The following is a 19,232-nucleotide window of genomic DNA, read 5'->3' as shown; positions in this document are numbered from 1 at the left end:
GAGTGATATGGGATACCCATGTTTCATCTCCAATGACAATTTGACTCAACATGTCATCCCCTTCTTCCTCGTAACAAATCAAAAAGTCCAATGACGTGGCAAATCTCTTCCCTTTGTGGTCCTCTGTGAGGAGTCTGGGTACCCACCGAGAACACAGTTTCTTAAAGTTTAGGTTTTCAGACACAATTTTGTACAAAACCGATATTGAAACATGTGGAAATTCCAAAGAAAGAGTGGAAATTGTGAATCTTCTGTCCTCACGAATCTTTGTTTCGACTGCAGCCACCAAATCATCAGTGACCACAGAGGGCCGGCCTGAGCATTCTTCATCATGGACGTTTTGACGGCCATTTTTAAACTCTCTAACCCATTGATGCACTTTACCTTCACTCACTGCATTCAAGCCATAAACTTCTGTTAACTGACGATGAATTTCTGCAGCTGATAGGCTTCTCGCAGTCAAAAAACGTATCACTGACCGTGATTCAATAATCGTAAACATTATAAAGTAGCACAGCAATGCGTACACATCAGCTACAGAGCTGCAACTTGCATCAGTCTGAACGGGAAGGATGCCGGCAAGTGGCGCAGTGGCTTGTTGCAGCGTCCGCGCCATCTACGGGACTATACACGCAAACAGCCCTTACTTAAAAAAACAACCCTCATATACTAGTATAGATAATATACTAAAAAATACATAGGCTATGTCTGTCAAAATGGTTATTACAGTACTGTGTACAAATCTGAAGTAAATTGGTCAAGAACATTTTGAGATTTTTGCTATCAACAGTCATGGGGCAGCAATATGTAAATACAGATGGTGGTAATATCATGTACACAAGGTATGAAGGGGAAGTGCAGTGGCAGAATTGTCATTTGTTATCAAGTGATAAATATGAAAAGGTTTCCGACATGATTATGGTCACACGACAGGAATTAAAATACTTTGAACACAGACTGGTAGTTGGAGATAGTCACATGGGACATACCATTTCAGAAATTGTTAGGGAATTCAATATTCTGAGATTCACAGTAGAGTGTGCCGAGGAATACCAAATTTCAGGTGTCATTAATGGGCTATGGCAGCAGACAACCGATGCAAGTGCCTTTGCTGACAGCACAACATCACCTGCAGTGCATCTCCTGCGCTCGTGATCATATTGGTTGGACCCTAGATGACTCGAAAACTGTGACCTGGTCAGATGAGTCTCAATTTCAGTTGGTAAGAACTGATGGTAACACTTGAGTGTGGTGCAGATCCCGCAAAGCCATGGACCCAAGTTGTCAACAAGGCAATGTGGAAGCTGGTGGTGGCTCCATAATGGTATGGGCTGTGTTCACATGCAATAGACTGGGTATTCTGGTCAAAATGAATCAATCTTCGACTTGAAATGATTAAGTTCAGCTACTTAGAGACGATTTTCAGCCATTCATGGACTTTTGTGTTCCCAAACAACAACAAAATTTTTATGAATGACAATGCATCATGTCACAGGGCCAAAATTGTTCACGATTGGTTCAAAGAACATTCTGGACAATTTGAGCTAATGATCTGGCTACCCGTATCAACTGACATGAATCCCATTGAACATTTATGGGACAATGTTCTTTGAGTAGGATTGAATCGTCTAGGGTGTGTCGATAGTGTTGAATGTTGTCAAGAATGTAGTCCTGTTGCTCATCACACTGCACTGCAAACAGTTGCTTTCAACAGCGAAATGAGTGGGAATCAACGTCCCAAGAGAAAGAGTGGTTTCATTGACGCCTTTTATGCCACCCATGAGGGCTTTTTGTTTCGATTCTGAGCAACAGTGTATGTGAAATGGCTTTCTCTTTCACCCATAATAAAACAGTGTTATTTAAATGGGGTGTCATGGTTCTGAACTGCATAGGACAGGCGGCAAAAGAAGGAGTGAAATGTGGGTAAGATGGGGTGTGATGGCCTTCCCATCATGTGACACATTTACAATGGCATTGGGCAATACTGTGATAACATCATTAACCCACCTTACACCACATATGAACTTCTAAGCTGTGGTCTATTTTCACATCTGCCGACACCTTGTTGTCTAAAATGTTGCTGAGCCCAAGGGTGATGTCACAGAGTGCAATACTCTTGCATTATTACAGAGGAAGGTTGCAGATGACTTTGAGTCAAATTTCAAACTCACACATCACATTGGGAGACAATAATGAGATTTTGAAAAGTGATACTTTTATTTTTTTGCGCACTGTAGAACAGGAGGGGGAGATTAAGTTAGTGGTGCATGGTGCACTCTTCAACACACACCAAAGGAGACTTGCAAGTATGAATGTTGATGTAGATTGGATTAATTGCAGAAATTAAATGAAGGTTGTGGCTGTAATCAAGCAATAATGAATTTTTAGACCTGTCTTGCATATTAACTTAAATTTATATTTTATCTTGTCTGTAGATTGAAAATCTCATGAAAATCCTTTCACATTGGGAACATCTGCACTATCATATTTTACAATGAACAGTCTCGTCTCTACCCAAAGATACACCATAAAGTTCTATGAATTAAGAAACTTTTGTGCAGGTCTGAATTTTTCATGGGAAAATATATAACTTTCCACTTCAAAGTGTGAAACTATTTAAGAAAAATCAACAAATAACCAATTTTGCTGAAGTAACTTTATCAAATAAGCTGCTTTGTGAGGAGGGGGATAGGGGGTTGTTTTCATTAATTGTAGTCCGTATGTATTCTTTTTGTATTAATATAGCATTCATTATAGCTTCACCAATTTTTCAGTAAATAAACTTTGCTCCTCCATTGGCTAGCTCTCACATCAAGTTTTGTTCCCTCTTCCAGGGTTATCAAGCCACCATTGGCCCCATAGTTAACATTTGTGCTGACAGTGACAGTTCATGGTGTGGTCACATCTTGACTCAATACTGAAGTGGTGACATCAAGTGCTTGTGCCAATCTTCTTTTTTTTCATAGTGTTAAGCTGTGGCCACCATGGACATGGCATTTTTGCAACACTCAAAGAGCAATTACACCACCACAAGCAGCAACAAAACTGCAGTAGTAGCAGATGCAGGAATTCTTCAAATGGAATGCTCTGCACTGAGGTCACACTGATAGCAGACAGGTTCTGGCAAGGAAGCTTTCCTCCCCACCACCCTCAACACTTTTTGTCAGTTTCAATGAGGCTACAGAAAGATGGTAGAATTATTTGCACCAGTTCTTGCGGCACTGTTAGGTAAGGTGTATCATTGATCCAGTTGATAAGGCTGCCTTGTTATTGTGCAGTAGCATGGGTTTATAAGAAATCACTCATAATTTTAAGATCTCTGCTCACCCTGAGAAACATGTCTTTGATGAACTTGATAAGTTCCATATGCAGAATTTTGGTCCTCAAACCTAAGTGGTTGTGGCACAGTTATAGTTTAACCAGCACCACAAGTGGCCCTAGCAGTCTTATACAGCTTGGATTGTTGATCTTCAAGGACACCTGTGCAAGTGTCATTTCGAGTGTCCCCTGTGTGCTACCTCGTACGCAGACTCACTGATTATGGGCGTGATCACCACATTAACCCAGCCCCAGAGTAGGGCATTGGCTTTATCTGACACTTCTTTAGCTGAAGTTTCTGAGATTGCTGAATCACATGAACCTACAGCAGTGGCAAGGGATGTTCTTTCCAACAACATGGGGTCAGTTGTAGCACTGGTCTGGTGAGGCTCTCAACTGCACCTGCATGCATGACCACTGCTGCCCCCTCCGCACCTTTCACCATCCTATCTTCAACCATTGACTGGAGCACCATTGGGGATTGCTCCCACGACTGCCAATGTGGAGTCCATACTCCCATTTGCCAGTGGCTGAGTCCCTTTCAATAATGGCAGACCAACCATCACCCTAGCCTCTGCCTGCAATCCTCGGCCCTTCCAGAGGAGCTAGCTGCACCAGTGTTGCCCCCTTCAGTGGTCGATACACTGCAGCGGAATCTCTCGCCCTCACCAGTGTTGCGACAGTGGTCACAGCAGGAGCCAGGCCAATTTCAGCCTTATGTGGCTCTTTCATCGGGGAGGAAGCACAATGATACAGAACAGTCACAGTTAGCAGTTCCTACGCTGATTTCAACAATTGTGCACCAGGAGCTCACTTCGTGCCGTGCTCCGTCTTCCGAATGCTAGTGACAATCATTCACATTGATCGAGTTTGCTTTTATCCCTGTGCTTTGTCTCTATGTGGTGTTCTGACACACTGCTCCCCCAAAGATTGACTTGCATGTCATGTTTCATTCCCTCTTCTGGGATTCAGTTCCTGGCTTGTTGTCGAGCCACCATCAGCTCATACAGTTTACATGGTCGTGCCTTGTATGGATATTAGAATAAAAAGTCACCTTGGCTGGAAGCTTTTCAGGCATGTTTGTATATTTGTGAATCAACCATAATTCATTTTCACAGCTTCAGCTATACATTAGGTAGACCGTTCCAATGGGACCACAGAAATAAATCTCTGACGCTAATAAACTGACCCTCAAAGCAGCAATGAATAAATTTAAGATAAAAGCTATCAAAAGTAAAGGCATAAAATTACCTGGTTTTGGTTCTTCTCCTGATGATAAGATCATGCTTTCACTATCTTCACTAGCTTCACTGCTAAGGCTTTTGAAGTCCAAAAGATAACTTTTATAATCAACTTGATATAGTTGCAGTGACATCTTAACATATTTTCCAGTTAGTTCATTCTTGTGTCGAACACGTACGTGGTAAGGATTAATAACTTTCCAATCCTGGAACAGTAAATTCCATTCATTTCATTTTCAACTCACAGATTGCAATAAATATTGTAGTTACTGACAGTAGTAACAGGTTGATGAAGGAATCGTGGTCCATTCCAGACTGCAATAAAAACTAATAACAAAACCAATAGTGAGAGTTCTTATAAAAGTATGGCTATCATTTCACATAAAACTGGAACAAGACTGTACAGAACTAATGAGTAGTATGATCAGCCACACAAAAGAAGAGACATGGAAATGGAAAGAATAATATGTTCACCTTAATATACTTCTGTCTGTGTGTGTGTGTGTGTGTGTGTGTGTGTGTGTGTGTGTGAGAGAGAGAGAGAGAGAGAGAGAGAGAGAGAGAGAGAGAGAGAGAGAGAATGAGAATGAGTGTGCCTGCCAAGGCAAAAACAAATGGCTGATGCATGAAATATGTATAAAATTGGTTCAAACACCACTCTGCTTCATTATGCATAGCCCTATTAGAGGGGATATGCCCTTCCACTTCCTTTGAGATTTGAACTGACTTAGCCACCCAATTATAGGGGGACCAACAGTTTAATGTAGACTCTAAACCATGGAGCAACTCAGCGTTTTTCAGATTAACAAACACTGCCAGAGGTAAAGAAGTGATAATTAACAGATAATAATCACCGGACTGATTGAGGGCTGGACTCCAGCCCTTTGGATTCAGAGTCTGACACTTAACCACTGAGTCAAGATATGTTTCCAAAATAATATTGTTTATGCTATAAAATGGGATTGCATAAACCTGCACATAACAGGTCTGTAAGAGCTCAAAATAGCATACCAAACTAAATAGACGTTATGCCAAGTAGTACTTGGGCATGTAAATATTCTTATGATTGTAGAGTATGCTCTGTACAATTCAGAAACAACTTAGAAGCAACAGTGTGGTACACTGTCTTGCTGTACATGATCCGCCAGTAGGCCTCTAGGGGCCTATTAGAAGCAACGGAGTTAAATTTTCATACATATACGTAAAACAATAAATCACAGATTAGCATGAGAAGCATTTCATTGCAGAAATCATACTGAAATGCATCTGCAGTGATAATAGAAATTTTGTGGCTGGACAACATGTATTACCTGTTTTTCAAAAGCATCTTGCTGTTAGCCTATCCAAGCACACACCGTGGCCCGACACAAATTCTCAGTATCACATTATTTTCTCTCCTACACACTATACACATGCAAGCAGAGGCTCTCTGACCATGGAAATAACTATACTGCAAGGAAATACAGGTGGAGCATGGTGGCTGGTTTATTCAACCACGATGTATACATGCAGCAGACATGAAACATAGAATCAGATTTTTGCAAGTACTATAATTTATTACAAGAACTACGTTGATATGCTTCTGAAGTGACAATTTTTCTGTGCCTTTGCAGTGGTGTTATTCTCAAGATGGGAGATTCTCTGTATAAAAGTGTTTAACATGTGTACAACATCAAGTGACACTGAGACTTGTGTTTGGCCAGCATTCATGCTTTTATACCATAATGGTATGTCATCTGCTTGTGAAAAGTAGAAAATTCATATTTCAAGTCCTGGTTTGGTATCCTGTCTTCATCCATCCCATTATATGGCCAAAACCACATCATCTATTTTTGTTGGATGTCATCACAGATATCACTAACCATTTTCATCCTTTGTTCCATTACATCATTTCTTATCCCATCCATCATAGTAATCTTGAGCTTCATGTTAAGTAATCCATCTCAGTGGCAATCACTTTATTCTTATTTATTTTGCTGACATAACCTGCTCCATACAAAACTGCACTCTGGACTATAGACTTTAGTCTGGACTAAAAACTTGGGTTGGAGTCCACACATACACAAAATTGCACCAAATTCAACTTCTTGACAGTTGAAATATAGGACAAACCCTATTTAAATTTATACTATGCTCTCATAAAAATATAAATCCCACTTCATTAAATGGTAATATGTATACTACAGTAAGTGCAAAGAGTCACATGTAAATGATGATTCGCACTGGACACCAATAGCGCTTCCAATTACATAATGGAAAATGGTGGTGTCTACACACCAGATACAATGTCAACATCACATCATGCTTCACAGTCCAGTACTGAATGGAGAAAGTGAAGTGATCAGAAGCAACCAGTATTGCAAAAAATTGGAATATAGTGTCAAATCAAGAAACTAGTAATGATTCTAGAGTTAAATGATGGCTAAAGCAAAATTTATATTCGATGTTACTGGTAAAGGTCATATGGTAAATTCTACACACTGCTGGAAGTTGAATGCTAAAGCAGTTTTAATACGAAAAGCTTGCACCTATTTACATTTTCATTTATGTACAGGGTAGACTTTTTCTTTGCCCATGTATTGCAAAACCTAAAAGTTTTTCACAGTCATATATTGCCTCTTTTTTGGAAAAATACCGAGTCTTAATGCAACCGCTGTAATGTTTCATGACAGCAAAGCAAGCAATAAAACAGAAATGCAGAAGACGCAAAAGTCCAGAATCCACTACTATTACATGGAGGCACTCAGTGCATACCGATTAACTTCAGATGTTAGCAGACAAACATGAAAATGGCTAAACTTTCTTCGAGAGAATCCTTGATAAGGTTCAATAAGATTACATTTTGACAGCAGTTAATATGAATGTTTCCACTTGAAATACACTGCGTTATGTAGTAAAGTGGTGTTCCATGATGCCATGTCCATTGTAAATAGACCTCAAGTGGGTATGTCCTATATAAAGCTGAGTGAGAACCCCATAGTTGGACAGTAGAATTCGAGTTCCGCAATTTGTTGCCCCTCGCCTCAAGTCACTTTTCCTTAAAATGGCACATGACAGTGATTTTAGAAACTGTAGGCCAATATCAAATTCTTCAACTCTATCATCCTTACAGGTCTCACTGGCTGCTATATCAGCTTGCTCATTTTCCTTTAATCACGTGGACTTCAATATCTAGTAGCATACAACCTCCTTCCACTGCTGTTATAGCAGAAAAATGGTGTACTATATATTTTGGATCCTTTTCTTTGTGGAAACATTTGTTAAAAGACCTGGAGAGCGCTAATGGCATTGGAGCAGAAGAGAAACTTCTTCCTTAGGTCTCACCTCATCTGCTTTAATGCTCTAACTATCATGTACAGTCAAGAAAATAAAAGAGTTTGCACTGTGCCTTCGAGGGCAACGGCCACATAAAACAAACATAGGAAAAGCAGATGCGACACTCAGATTTATAGGAAGAATCTTTAGCAAATGTAATATGTCCACTAAGGAAGTGGCTTACAAGGTGCTCGTTTGACCATATCTTGAGTACTGTTCATCAATCTGGGATACATGATCATTTAGTCAGCGGGAGAGGAATACAGACTTGCTCAACAAACTCCAGTGGAGGACACTACAAAAGAGGCAGTGAGCATCACAGAGAGATTTACTATTGAAATTTCGATGGACCACTTTCTGGGAAGAGCTGGACATCATATTATTGATTCCTCCCACAAATGGCTGATAAAATGACCACAATCTTGAAAGTCTCTTCGGGTTTGCTGCCAGATCCTAAAATCAACTTGACTCAATATTTTGGTGATCCAACTGGTTGCCATCTTCAGGAGAATGCTGCTTCTGCTGATGAGTCCTGCTAAGAACTGATGCCAGGCTGCAAATCGACTTGCGCATTTGATGGCTGTTTTTAAGGAAATTGGATACTCCGAGAAGCAGATTCATCGGATAAGGAGTTTGGACCATCTCTGGGGGTGCATGAAGAGGAACATAGATTGGTACATGAAGAGGAACATAGATTGGTACATTAAGAGTGTGTTCTGTCCACTTTCTAAGATTGGGGCACTACTCGGCTCTGTTAATGATGATTTGGGGCTTAGGAAACCCAGTGTATACAAAATTCCGTGTCAATGTGGGAAGGCTTACATTGGCCATTCGATTCGCACAGTTCATGACAGGTGTGTGGAACATCACCATCATACGAGGCTACAACAGCTGGAAAAATCAGCAGAATACTGCTTAAATGAGGGACACAGAATAAAATTTGATGAAACTGTGATAGTTGCCAACATTTCCAGTTTTTGGAACAGTGTCTATAAAGAGGTGATTGAAATTAGGTTGGCGTATAATTTAATCAACAGAGAGAATGGGTTTTCTCTTAGCAAGATGTGGAATCCTGTATACCTCGCATCAAAACTGAACATTCTTCGATGTGGCCCTGAGTGCGATATACTGTTGCCAGCAGTGTTCAACTAAGGGCGGTGCCACCTCCCTGTCTTGGAGGGCAGCAACCATGATGGGTGGCGCATGCACCGTCTACTGAACGGTGGCCTATATAGGACATTGATATGCAGCCTGGCATCAGTTCTCAGTGGGACTCATCAGCAGAAGCAGCATTCTCCTGAAGATGGCAACCAGTTGGATCGCCGAAACATTGATTCAAGTTGATTTTAGGATACGGCAGCAAACTCGAAGAGACTTTCAAGACTTATAATGCCAGGAAAGCCTACTAGTCACAAAATGACCACAATGACAAAATTCTTGAATGGAAAAGGGAACAGATAATCAGTTAGTGGTACCAAAAGTACCCTCTGCTGCACACTGTCAGGTGGATTGTGGAATACTGATGTAGATGTGAATGGAAATGGCTAAGTCCCACATCAGGCACTCTCAGTGCGTAATCATGTCGCACACTATTGCAACACTTTCTCCCCATTAATGCCCATGCTGGGCTATAGCTACACCAGCCACACAAGCAACTCTGTACACCACCATGCCACAGACATTTTATGCGCTGAGTTAAGGCTCATTAGCTGTGTATGTGGTGACCAATGCCAGAGGCTCCCTTCATTGGCCCCCAGTGTGAGTCTGCAACACAGGTTGCAAGTGCCAATTCAAAACTAGCACCACCAATGCCAATGATATCTACGCTTTCCTATATTTAGGACAATGCGAGCCTTCAGGATCAGGCCATGCTGTGCCTTTAACTGTTAGCTACCTTGCAGCCCTCAAGATTTGGACACACTGTTATGCGATCGACTTTGTATTGCTCCCGGGTGTTGTTGTATGTTGTTTTAAGTTGCACCACTCTGTACTGCATCAAATAAACAAATTCAAAAGCCAGTTTTCATTTGTACTGTGTGCAACAATATAATTTTTTTTTAAATTATGCACTCAAATGCAAGTGTCAAGCTCAACATACTACTTTTGCCTTTTTATTTGGGAACACCAAAATTCACTACCATTCTCAATTCCAAAAATAATCAAGTCCAAATTAAGTTCTCAAGAGGAGAGCTTTGTCTGTGGATAAAACTATTCACAGAAGTAGCAGAGAGAACAGGAAAGCAGGTGCAGCAGAAAAAAAGTCCTTAAGATGCAATCAGAGTATGAGACAATAAATGCTTAACTCATAAAATTTGGTCCTTACGTAAACTTACAATTATGCTGGGAAGAATAAGTTCAACAATTTGACGTGATCGGTCTGAATAAGACATTCAAATTACATCAGAAAATGTTTATTATATCAGGTTGGATGTGTATAATGATACGAAAGAGATAAGCAGGTACGAAATTTGCACGACCTTCCAATTCACAGGATAAGCACTGAATACAGTTTCAAAGGAAACAAAACTCAACAATTTTGGTGATCTGTGAGTTTGCAAATAAAATGAGACAGCTAGGTTCTGACTAAAATAAGTGCTCAGTTCTGTTGGGAAGTATCGGAACTTAGTTCTCATAGTACCTGAGGTGTATGGTGGTGACAATAAGACATTGTGGGGCTGGAGATTGTTGAATTTCAAGTTTTCTGAGTGTTTGAACTTGTAGGGCTTTAATATGTGAAGCTGAGTAACTATTGAAACAATATTCATATGATTATATTCTTCACAAAGCACCCTTTCATTTGATACAATGAATCGTCCTTCAAACCACGTATCTTAACTAGCTTCAAACCACACTGCCTAACTATAAGGCTAACTTTCTACTGCTTATGCCTAATATACAATACCATGGGTATCCTAATACTCTGCAATATCTCATATTAGCACACGCTATCTCATATTGGGGTAACCTCACCTTGCCACCCTGGTAGCTGGATTCAGACCCATGTTTTCAGTAAGTGGTTTGAAAATTTTGTGAACTTTGTGAAGCCATCTGGTAATGTTCCTGTTGTGCTAATACTTGATGGGGATTATATCACATTTGTGTGACAAAGCCAACAGCCTTGCCGCAGTGCTGACAACAATTCCCATCAGACCACCAAAGTGAAGTGCTGTCGGGCTGGGCTAGCACTTGGATGGGTGACCATCTGGTCTGCTGAGCACTGTTGGTAAGCGGCGTGCACTCAACCCTTGTGAGGCAAACTAACCCTCGTGGGGCAAACTGAGGAGCTACCTGATTGAGAAGTAGTGGCTCCAGTTTCAGAAACTGGCATACGGCCAGGAGAGCAGTGTGTTGACCACATGCCCCTCCACATGTGCATCTGCATCCAGTGACTCCTGTGGGCTGAGGATGACACGGCAGCTGGTCGGTACCATTAGGCCTTCATGGCCTGTTCGGGAGGAGTTAAGTTAAGTTAAGTTATGACAGACAAAAAAAGACAAAACCATGTCCACATCATCTGTCTAGAACCACATTCCCAGCATAAAATGCAGCACCTTGTGTGAAATTTATGGGACAATTTAAAACACCTTATCCCAAGAAATAGAAACCTGATGGGAAAATAATTCATTTCAAGTAGTAGCCTTATTTTTTATTACAAGGTTATTTGGAGTGGTCTACTTGAGAGTGGTAACAATGGGAAATGTTATAAACAGACTCTAAAAACTGGGAGTCTTCCCATGTAATGGGCATGTACGTAGAGACAATGACTTTGCATTACATCAGAAGTTTGACATACGAGATGCAAACAGAGTATATGTGGGCCCAAATGGTATATGGCCAGCTCCCAAAATCAGCAAGGCACATCAAGAGTCACCTCTGCTCTAGCAAACTCAGCATGTTAAGTAACTAATGATGTTCCCATACTGGGAACATTTGAAACAATTCAAAGATAATAAAAGCTGTGGCAGAATCAAAGAGAACAGAAGCTAAAGTTTTTATACTTGAAAGAGAGCAAAAGAAAAAACACAGGAAACATAATCTTCCAATTGTTCGGAGTCATACAAATTTAACTGAGGACAATGCTATCCTTCTGCTCCTGAAGAATGTTAATGTGAAAAAGAACTCTTGTATGCCCTGAATACACCTATTTACCAAAATAAATGCTAAAAATGTTGGAGATGTGGTAAGGAAGAGAATACTATTATGTTATAAGTTAAAATGTTCTTGTATTGGTTGATATTGTCATGTAGAAGAAGGTGTAATTAGATGAATGGCGAACACTAACTTCACTTAACGAAGGTTTACTCAGCAGTTGCACATAGAAGAGCGCAGAATGAACTGCCTGTGGATATTTCTAAAATGTACTCGAATGGAATATAGGAATTAAAATATTACAGTTCAGGTGAGTTTTGAACTCATGACCCTCCATGCAACAGTCTAGTATCATAACCACTACCCCCGATGACTGTACTACTCAGCTTCTTCTGCGACAATATTAAGTGTTTTCTCTGACTGTATATTAGGACAACTTTTCAATTCAAATTGACCTTTTTTTCCAAATTTAATTGTATTAGTTGTTTAGTAGCACAAATTCAGTAAATAAAATCTTAAGTACAATGATTTCATGTAGATTTCAGATTAACATACAGTTATATCAATTGTTGTAATATAAAGTGGAGTACTGGAAGCAAGCGAACTTTCACATCAGGGATGAGACTAGTATGAGGTCGACCCACCACTGGCATTACCTGTAATACCGGCTTAACCTGAAGAAGTATGGACATGATTAATGCTGTTCGTGGATGACGTTAGAATTGTCATTCAATGATGTCGCATATATGCTCAATTGGAGACAGATCTGGTGTCGAGCAGGCCAAGGCAACATATCAACACTCTGTAGAGCATGTTGGGTTACAACAGAGGTATATGCACAAGCGTTATCCTATTGGAAAAAAAAACCACTGGAATGCTGTTCATGAATGGCAGCACAACATGTTTAATCGGCAGATGGACATACAAATTTGCAGTCAGGGCACATTGGATAACCATGAGTGTGCTCCTGCTGTCATACAAAATCACACCCCACACCATAACTCCAGGTCTATGTCCAGTGTGTTTAGCACGCAGACAGGTTGGTTGCAAGCCCTCAACTAACCTCCTCCTAACCAACACACAGCCATTACTGGCACGAACACAGAACCATTTTTAATCAGAAAACACAACAGACCCAACTCTGTCCCCCCCCCCCCCTCCCGCCCTCACAAATGAGCTTTCGCTGACAGCACTGAATTTGCAAATGGTGGTGGTTTGGGGTCAGTGGAATGAATGCTACAGGGCTTCTGGCTTGAAATTGTCCTTGAAGTAACCAATTTGTAGCAGTTCGTTGTGTCACTGTGGTGCCAACTGCTACAGATGGAGTACAATGCACCAGAGACATACACCGAACACGGTGGTCTTACCTCTTGGTAGTGCCTCGTAGCCATCCAGAGCCCCATCTTCTTGCGACCATACATTCTCATGACCACCGCTGCCAGCAATTATGTACAGTGGCTACATTCCTGCCAAGTCTTTTTTAAGTATCACAGATGGAACAAACAGTTTCTCGTAGTCCTATTACATGACCTCATTCAAAGTCAGTGAGGTGTTGATAATGGTGTGTTTGTTGTTCTAAAGGCATTCTTGACTAACATAAAATCACCATTTCTAAGCTCAAAGGTAACTCATGCTCATGATCATTACTGTGCGTATTTAAAGCAAAACTGATTTGAGTCCTCATGATGGCACTATTAGTGCTACTCTTATGCGACTGGTGTGAAATATGAATAGAAAACATCTTTCACATATAGAAACAAGCCCACCAACTTTTATTTTGTCGCACAACTCCTTGTTGGTGTTGCAATTTTTTTATTTTATTTTTATTTTTTTTATTTTCCTGTCAATGTGTTGTCCATGAGACACTCCCATGTATCCAACACTGGATCCCACAGTTGGTCATGTGCGATAGGGGCGAGTGTTGGCTAGTGTAAGTTCATATGACACTTCATTTTGGCCCATAAATTTTCAATGCAATTCAAGTCTGGCACTTAAACAGGATGGTCAATCAGGATGACATCAGCCTTTTGCAAAAACCATTGCTGAATGATCTGATTTGTGTGAACCAGTAAGTGGTCATACTGGAACTGGAATCACTCCACTGAGATAATACATCCTCACACTCGGAACCACAGTATGTTTCATGATGTGCATATACTGATCCGTGGTAAGTTGACCACAAATTCGATCAAGTAACACTGCCTCAGGGGAAAAAAAAAGAGGGAAGAAAATGACTAGTAGTGGTACCTGCAGTCGGGCACCATGCGTTGGCTTGCAGTGTATGTATGTAGATGCAGAAGCAGATATACTAAACTGCTCTTATTGTTTATTCAAGGCAGTAGCACCTTGCCATTTCAAACAGATAAATGTGTTATAATGTATAAATAAAAGAATATGTGGTAATTATGTGCACTCACAGATAAACATAACTGTGATACCTCCACCTGGGGCCTCCTTTGCTGACTCACACTGCCAGCGGCCATGGAGAAAGCCAGCCAAACCCCATGCGGTGAGTGCCCAAGAAGTGGACACCAGTGCCATTCTGCAAACACACAGGGGGTTGCCAGGTGGATGCCCTCACCTCGCTTAAGAATGGACACACTGCAAAAGAGTCTAGCAGACAATGAGAAGCGTGTCGAAAACTAATGAACCCCTGTAGTCATTAGGATAGAACATCAAGAGTTCACACATGAAAGCATGCATGTTCTTCTGGCTTAGCAGCAGTTATTTTATCTGCTATAGAAAGCAAGAATGTGTCAACGATTACAGCACCACACAGGCACTGAAAGGAGTGTACACAAAGCATGAAGAATTTGCACAGAGAGGCTTGTGAAAGATGTCAGCCTTCTTAAAAAGATGCTCTCTGTACAGTAAGGATGTTCCTTCTAACTCACATTGCCAACAGACTCTGAACGAAGCCATGCACCAGTCTGTCCAGGACTCACGCAGAGAAAGAAGTGTTGTACAGATGCTCTTACGACGACTTCAGAATGCAGAAAAACATCAGAAGAATGTGCCAACCCTGCTGGTGAAATCGTGAGAAAGACACCAATTCCCGAGTCACACACTGGCCCATGCAAGATAAGAAGTTTCCACCCTGCACTGAGATGAGTGGGCACAAAACAGAACTCAGTCATTGGGCAGCATTTCAAGTTGAGTCTGCCAATGACAACGCTGTGATAGGAGAAAATTTCAAGGAACCTTTGAGCTGAGAAAGGGATAAGGAGTGAAGAGGAAAGTCAGTGAGGCAGTGCAGAAGCAAGAGGACATGATATCTCTTCCATCCATTGCCAACATCCACCTTCCAACACTGTGATATCGCTGCTTTGGCCATGCAACCCACAACGGACAGACAAGCTGCACCTGGGCCTCACTGCAACACTGCGACTGAGATGAGAGCATTCAACTCAGACTGCACAGCTCTGAGACTACGCATCATACTGACACAGCACCTTCTGCCAACAGCACTACACAACAAATGATCTAAAATAATGGTGAGATGATTTATCTATCCTTCCCTGCTTCCCCTCAATAACTGCGTCATGTCCATGCCCAGTCAAATCACCCCTGAGATTTGTAATTTTGTTCTGTTCTGTGTAAACGGTGCTGAAAAAAATACCTTTTATTTTCATTTTCTCATCATCTATGCAATCTATTCCATTTAACACAACCTCTTAATCTCATAACCTTTTGTGTTTGGTTTCATTTAATTGCTGACATCAATTAATTGTTGGCTCCCAGTGTGGGGAGATCTCATTTGTAATTTTCATGTTATGTGATATCAGAAGCAATTTCTTGAGTTCAGTACAGTATATAAAATCATTACAATAACAAAGGAACAAATACACTGCTAAAAGTGTGTTACATGTAGTGCTGCTGCTATTGCCATTCGGGCAAACTGTACACAACCAAAGGTTTTGTTTTGTTGACTGTACAACTCTGTACACAGTAAAGGTATCTGGCAAGTAGAACTTGAAAACATGATCAGAAAAAACTACTGAGATACCTTTGGAGTCTTCCTGTTCTGACATTTTTGTATGCACAATGATGAGACTGTAGTGCTCATCTAAGTTGCTACAAAGATCCAAAAATCACATATGGAATGCTTTCTTTTCTAAAATTAGGCAAATTTAAAACAATTCTGGGGTCTTAAGAAGTCAAGGTGTTGATTTAGTCCAACCTTGCTCCAAACATTAATATCTGCCTCAACTGTTTCCAAATAGTGGCTTTTTGGAAGGATCTGAAATGGCCTCATTGCTAATGGATGATTACTGAAGTCCCTCCATGGGTTGTTAGTTATGGTATGGTATGGTATGGCACGATACAGTATACATGCACATGGGCTATGGAATGTATTATGTATTATATATTGCTTGTTGCAGCATGAGTCGTTGCTGTGTGTTGTGAAATGGCAGTGTAGCAGGCTTGGTGCAGAGGCTGGTAATAAGTCTACTTCTCAACACCCATGTAGCCTAACTAATTCCCACATTGAGTAGCTGCTGCATGGTGTGAAATGGCATTGTGCCTGCCTTGGTACAAAGCCTGGGAATAAGATTACTTCTAAATACCCCTGTAGCCAAACTAATTCCTATATTGTGAACTATATCCAATAGCTTTAAGTATGATGAGCGAGAGAGAGAGAGAGAGAGAGAGAGAGAGAGAGAGAGAGAGAGAGAGAGAGAGAGAGAGAGAGAGAAGAGAGGGGGGGGGGGGGCTGAAGTCCCATGCCCTGTTCAGTAAACATTCCGTAGAGGGAATATCTTTGAAACAATGATATATAAAAATGTTTCTCGTATAAAAGCTGATATGTAAATAATGTTCTTGAAAACTGTATAATCAAATTTTGTAATAATTTGAAATTTTGCAAGATATCCCACCTCCATTACTTAACTCTGAAAAATGAAGACTTCTGTTACAACATAGATAAAAGAAGCTTTCCAGCTACATACATCCATGAGCAATAAAGCTACTTTCTGAAATAGCATTTTTGGGAAATAAGCAGTACACGATGTGCTGTCAAAGTATTTGCAACATATCTAATTAAAATATCTAAACATTCAATATTGGTCTAATTATTTATTTTATTTATATTTGTTTTGTGTTTTAAGTTGTTATTTTATGTTTTACATTCATTCTTTTTCAAACTACCATTTCACATATATGTATTTTGTTAATTGCAAATAATAAGAAACTCATTATCATGATACAAAATTATGATAATAATGATAACCCATAAGTAAATACTTAAAACACAATGTTTTCTTACACCATGGGCGATTCTTTAAATATTCTGATTTATTTCAATACAATGGTAAGTCTTGGGAAAAAGAATTGATTATGTATTAGCGACTGCAGCTTAATTATATTGTTTCTCAGGTGGAGACTGACATCAAAATCATTCAACAGAACTAGAACTTCTCATGAAGTTCTTCCAACATCAAAAGCTGTATATATCTCACAACTGTGCACCTGTGCCATTGAGCCCTTTGGGATCACCAGACGAACAAGTTTCTTGTCCTCTGGTACGATGCTCTATACAGTTCTTTCACACTGACAGCCCTAAGAATTTAACATTTCACACTGACAGCCCTAAGAATTTAACAATAATAAGATTTTTTCTGTCACTGGGAAAAAAATATCTTTCAAATATCTTTCAAGCTGGTTGGACATTTGTTTATCAGATTTCGATGCTGTCACAGGGACATTTGGGGCTTCAAAAAGAATTCTTGAATTCTTAGTCTGAACTCATCATTAGTGTCTTTTAAAACTATGAGAAGGTGAGTTACCAGAGGGAAAAAATTGTTTTGACTATCATATTTGAAGGCAAGAAACTTGTTCATCTAGTGATCTCACAGGACTCAATATTACATGTACAGACTGGTATGTATACAGCTTTCAATGTTAGAAAAACTGTACGAAAAGTCTTTCAGATCTAGTACTGTTGAATGATTTTGATGTCAAACTCCATTTGAGAAACAATATAAAGAAGCCGCAGTACTAGTACATAACCACTTCTTTTTGCCTAGGCTTACCAATGCACTGAAATATGCATCCAACAAATCAGAATATTTAGAAGAGCGTTTATGACAATTTGAAGTCCTGGAGAATTTTGTTTTACATTGTGTTCTCCATCCTCTGTATTATGTGAAGAAATTCCATTTGTTTTAAGTGCATAGTGCAGGACAATGTTATCTGCTAAGCATTTATCTATAGATTATCATTACTGTAATTATTTTATATCATAATAATGAGTTACTTATTATTTTCAACTAACACAATACACTTATGTGAAATAGTAATCTGATTAAGAATGAATGTAAAATAACTATATAAAACATAAATAAATATAAATAAAATACATGACTAGACTAACAATGAATGTTTAGATACTTTAATTAGGTATGCTGAAAATACTCTAAAAGTACACCGTGTACAGCTTATTTTCCAAAAATTGTATTTCCGACACAGCTTTATTACACATGGACATATGTAGCTCAAAAGCTTCTTTTATCTATGTTGTAAAAAAGTTTTAATTTTTCAAAATTAATTAATGGTGGTGGGGTATTCTGCAAAATTTCAAATTATTATTCGAGTACACAGTTTTCAAGAACATTAACTACATATCTACTTTTATATGAGAAATATTATATATATATATATATATATATTTCATTTGAAAGATATTCCCTCCAAATCCAATATGCCAAATTATCTTTCTGGGTGTATTTCACCCCCTAAAAGTGAAATTGGGCAAGAACAAAATAATTAATAATTAATAATAATAATAATAATAATAAATACATAAAACTGAAGAAATATGTATTGCATTATTTCACCCACCAAGTTTCATCACAATTTGTTGTGACTCGTCGATCTTTCAAAGTACCGCCGCACAGTTATGTGCGTCGTCTACATGTGGCGCTGTCTGCCAGCCATGCAGCAGCCGTGCCATCTAAGCGGTCAGCCAGCCAGCGGCCGCTAGACTTGAACTCAGTGCTGATTTGACTGTTACAGTATACACACGTCTTATTTTGTTTATTTGATCTCAGACTTACATGTATTGTGTCGTCCTTGAAATATATTTGTTCAACTTGACGTTATAACAATTGGCGATGAGGTGGTGAATTTTTCTTTTTCATCGTTGACCCACAGGTTTCCATGGCCACTTTAGAGTAACTATTGCAAGGTCTCATTGAACAGCAAATGCTTCTCACATCTGCGATTCATCATTTCGTCGTGGCATCCAATGCGCCTCTCTTCGTCGTCTCT

The 19,232-nt window shown here is 39.7% G+C and overlaps 1 protein-coding gene across 1 annotated transcript in view; it reads right to left on the bottom strand.

The window, feature by feature from the left end:
- LOC126297698 (5'-AMP-activated protein kinase catalytic subunit alpha-2) overlaps positions 1-19,232 on the bottom strand; it is a 146,098-nt gene that overhangs the window by 34,186 nt on the left and 92,680 nt on the right. Inside the window, exon 11 of the mRNA XM_049988821.1 lies at positions 4,570-4,765. Coding sequence (XP_049844778.1) covers positions 4,570-4,765 — 196 coding nt within the window. The remainder of the gene's footprint in view (positions 1-4,569; positions 4,766-19,232) is intronic.

The sequence above is a fragment of the Schistocerca gregaria genome, chromosome X, assembly GCF_023897955.1.
Source record: "Schistocerca gregaria isolate iqSchGreg1 chromosome X, iqSchGreg1.2, whole genome shotgun sequence".
In the NCBI taxonomy this organism is placed as follows: Eukaryota; Metazoa; Arthropoda; class Insecta; order Orthoptera; family Acrididae; genus Schistocerca; species Schistocerca gregaria.
Note: the sequence above shows the minus strand (reverse complement) of the source record. Positions and strands in the feature narration are given on the sequence as shown.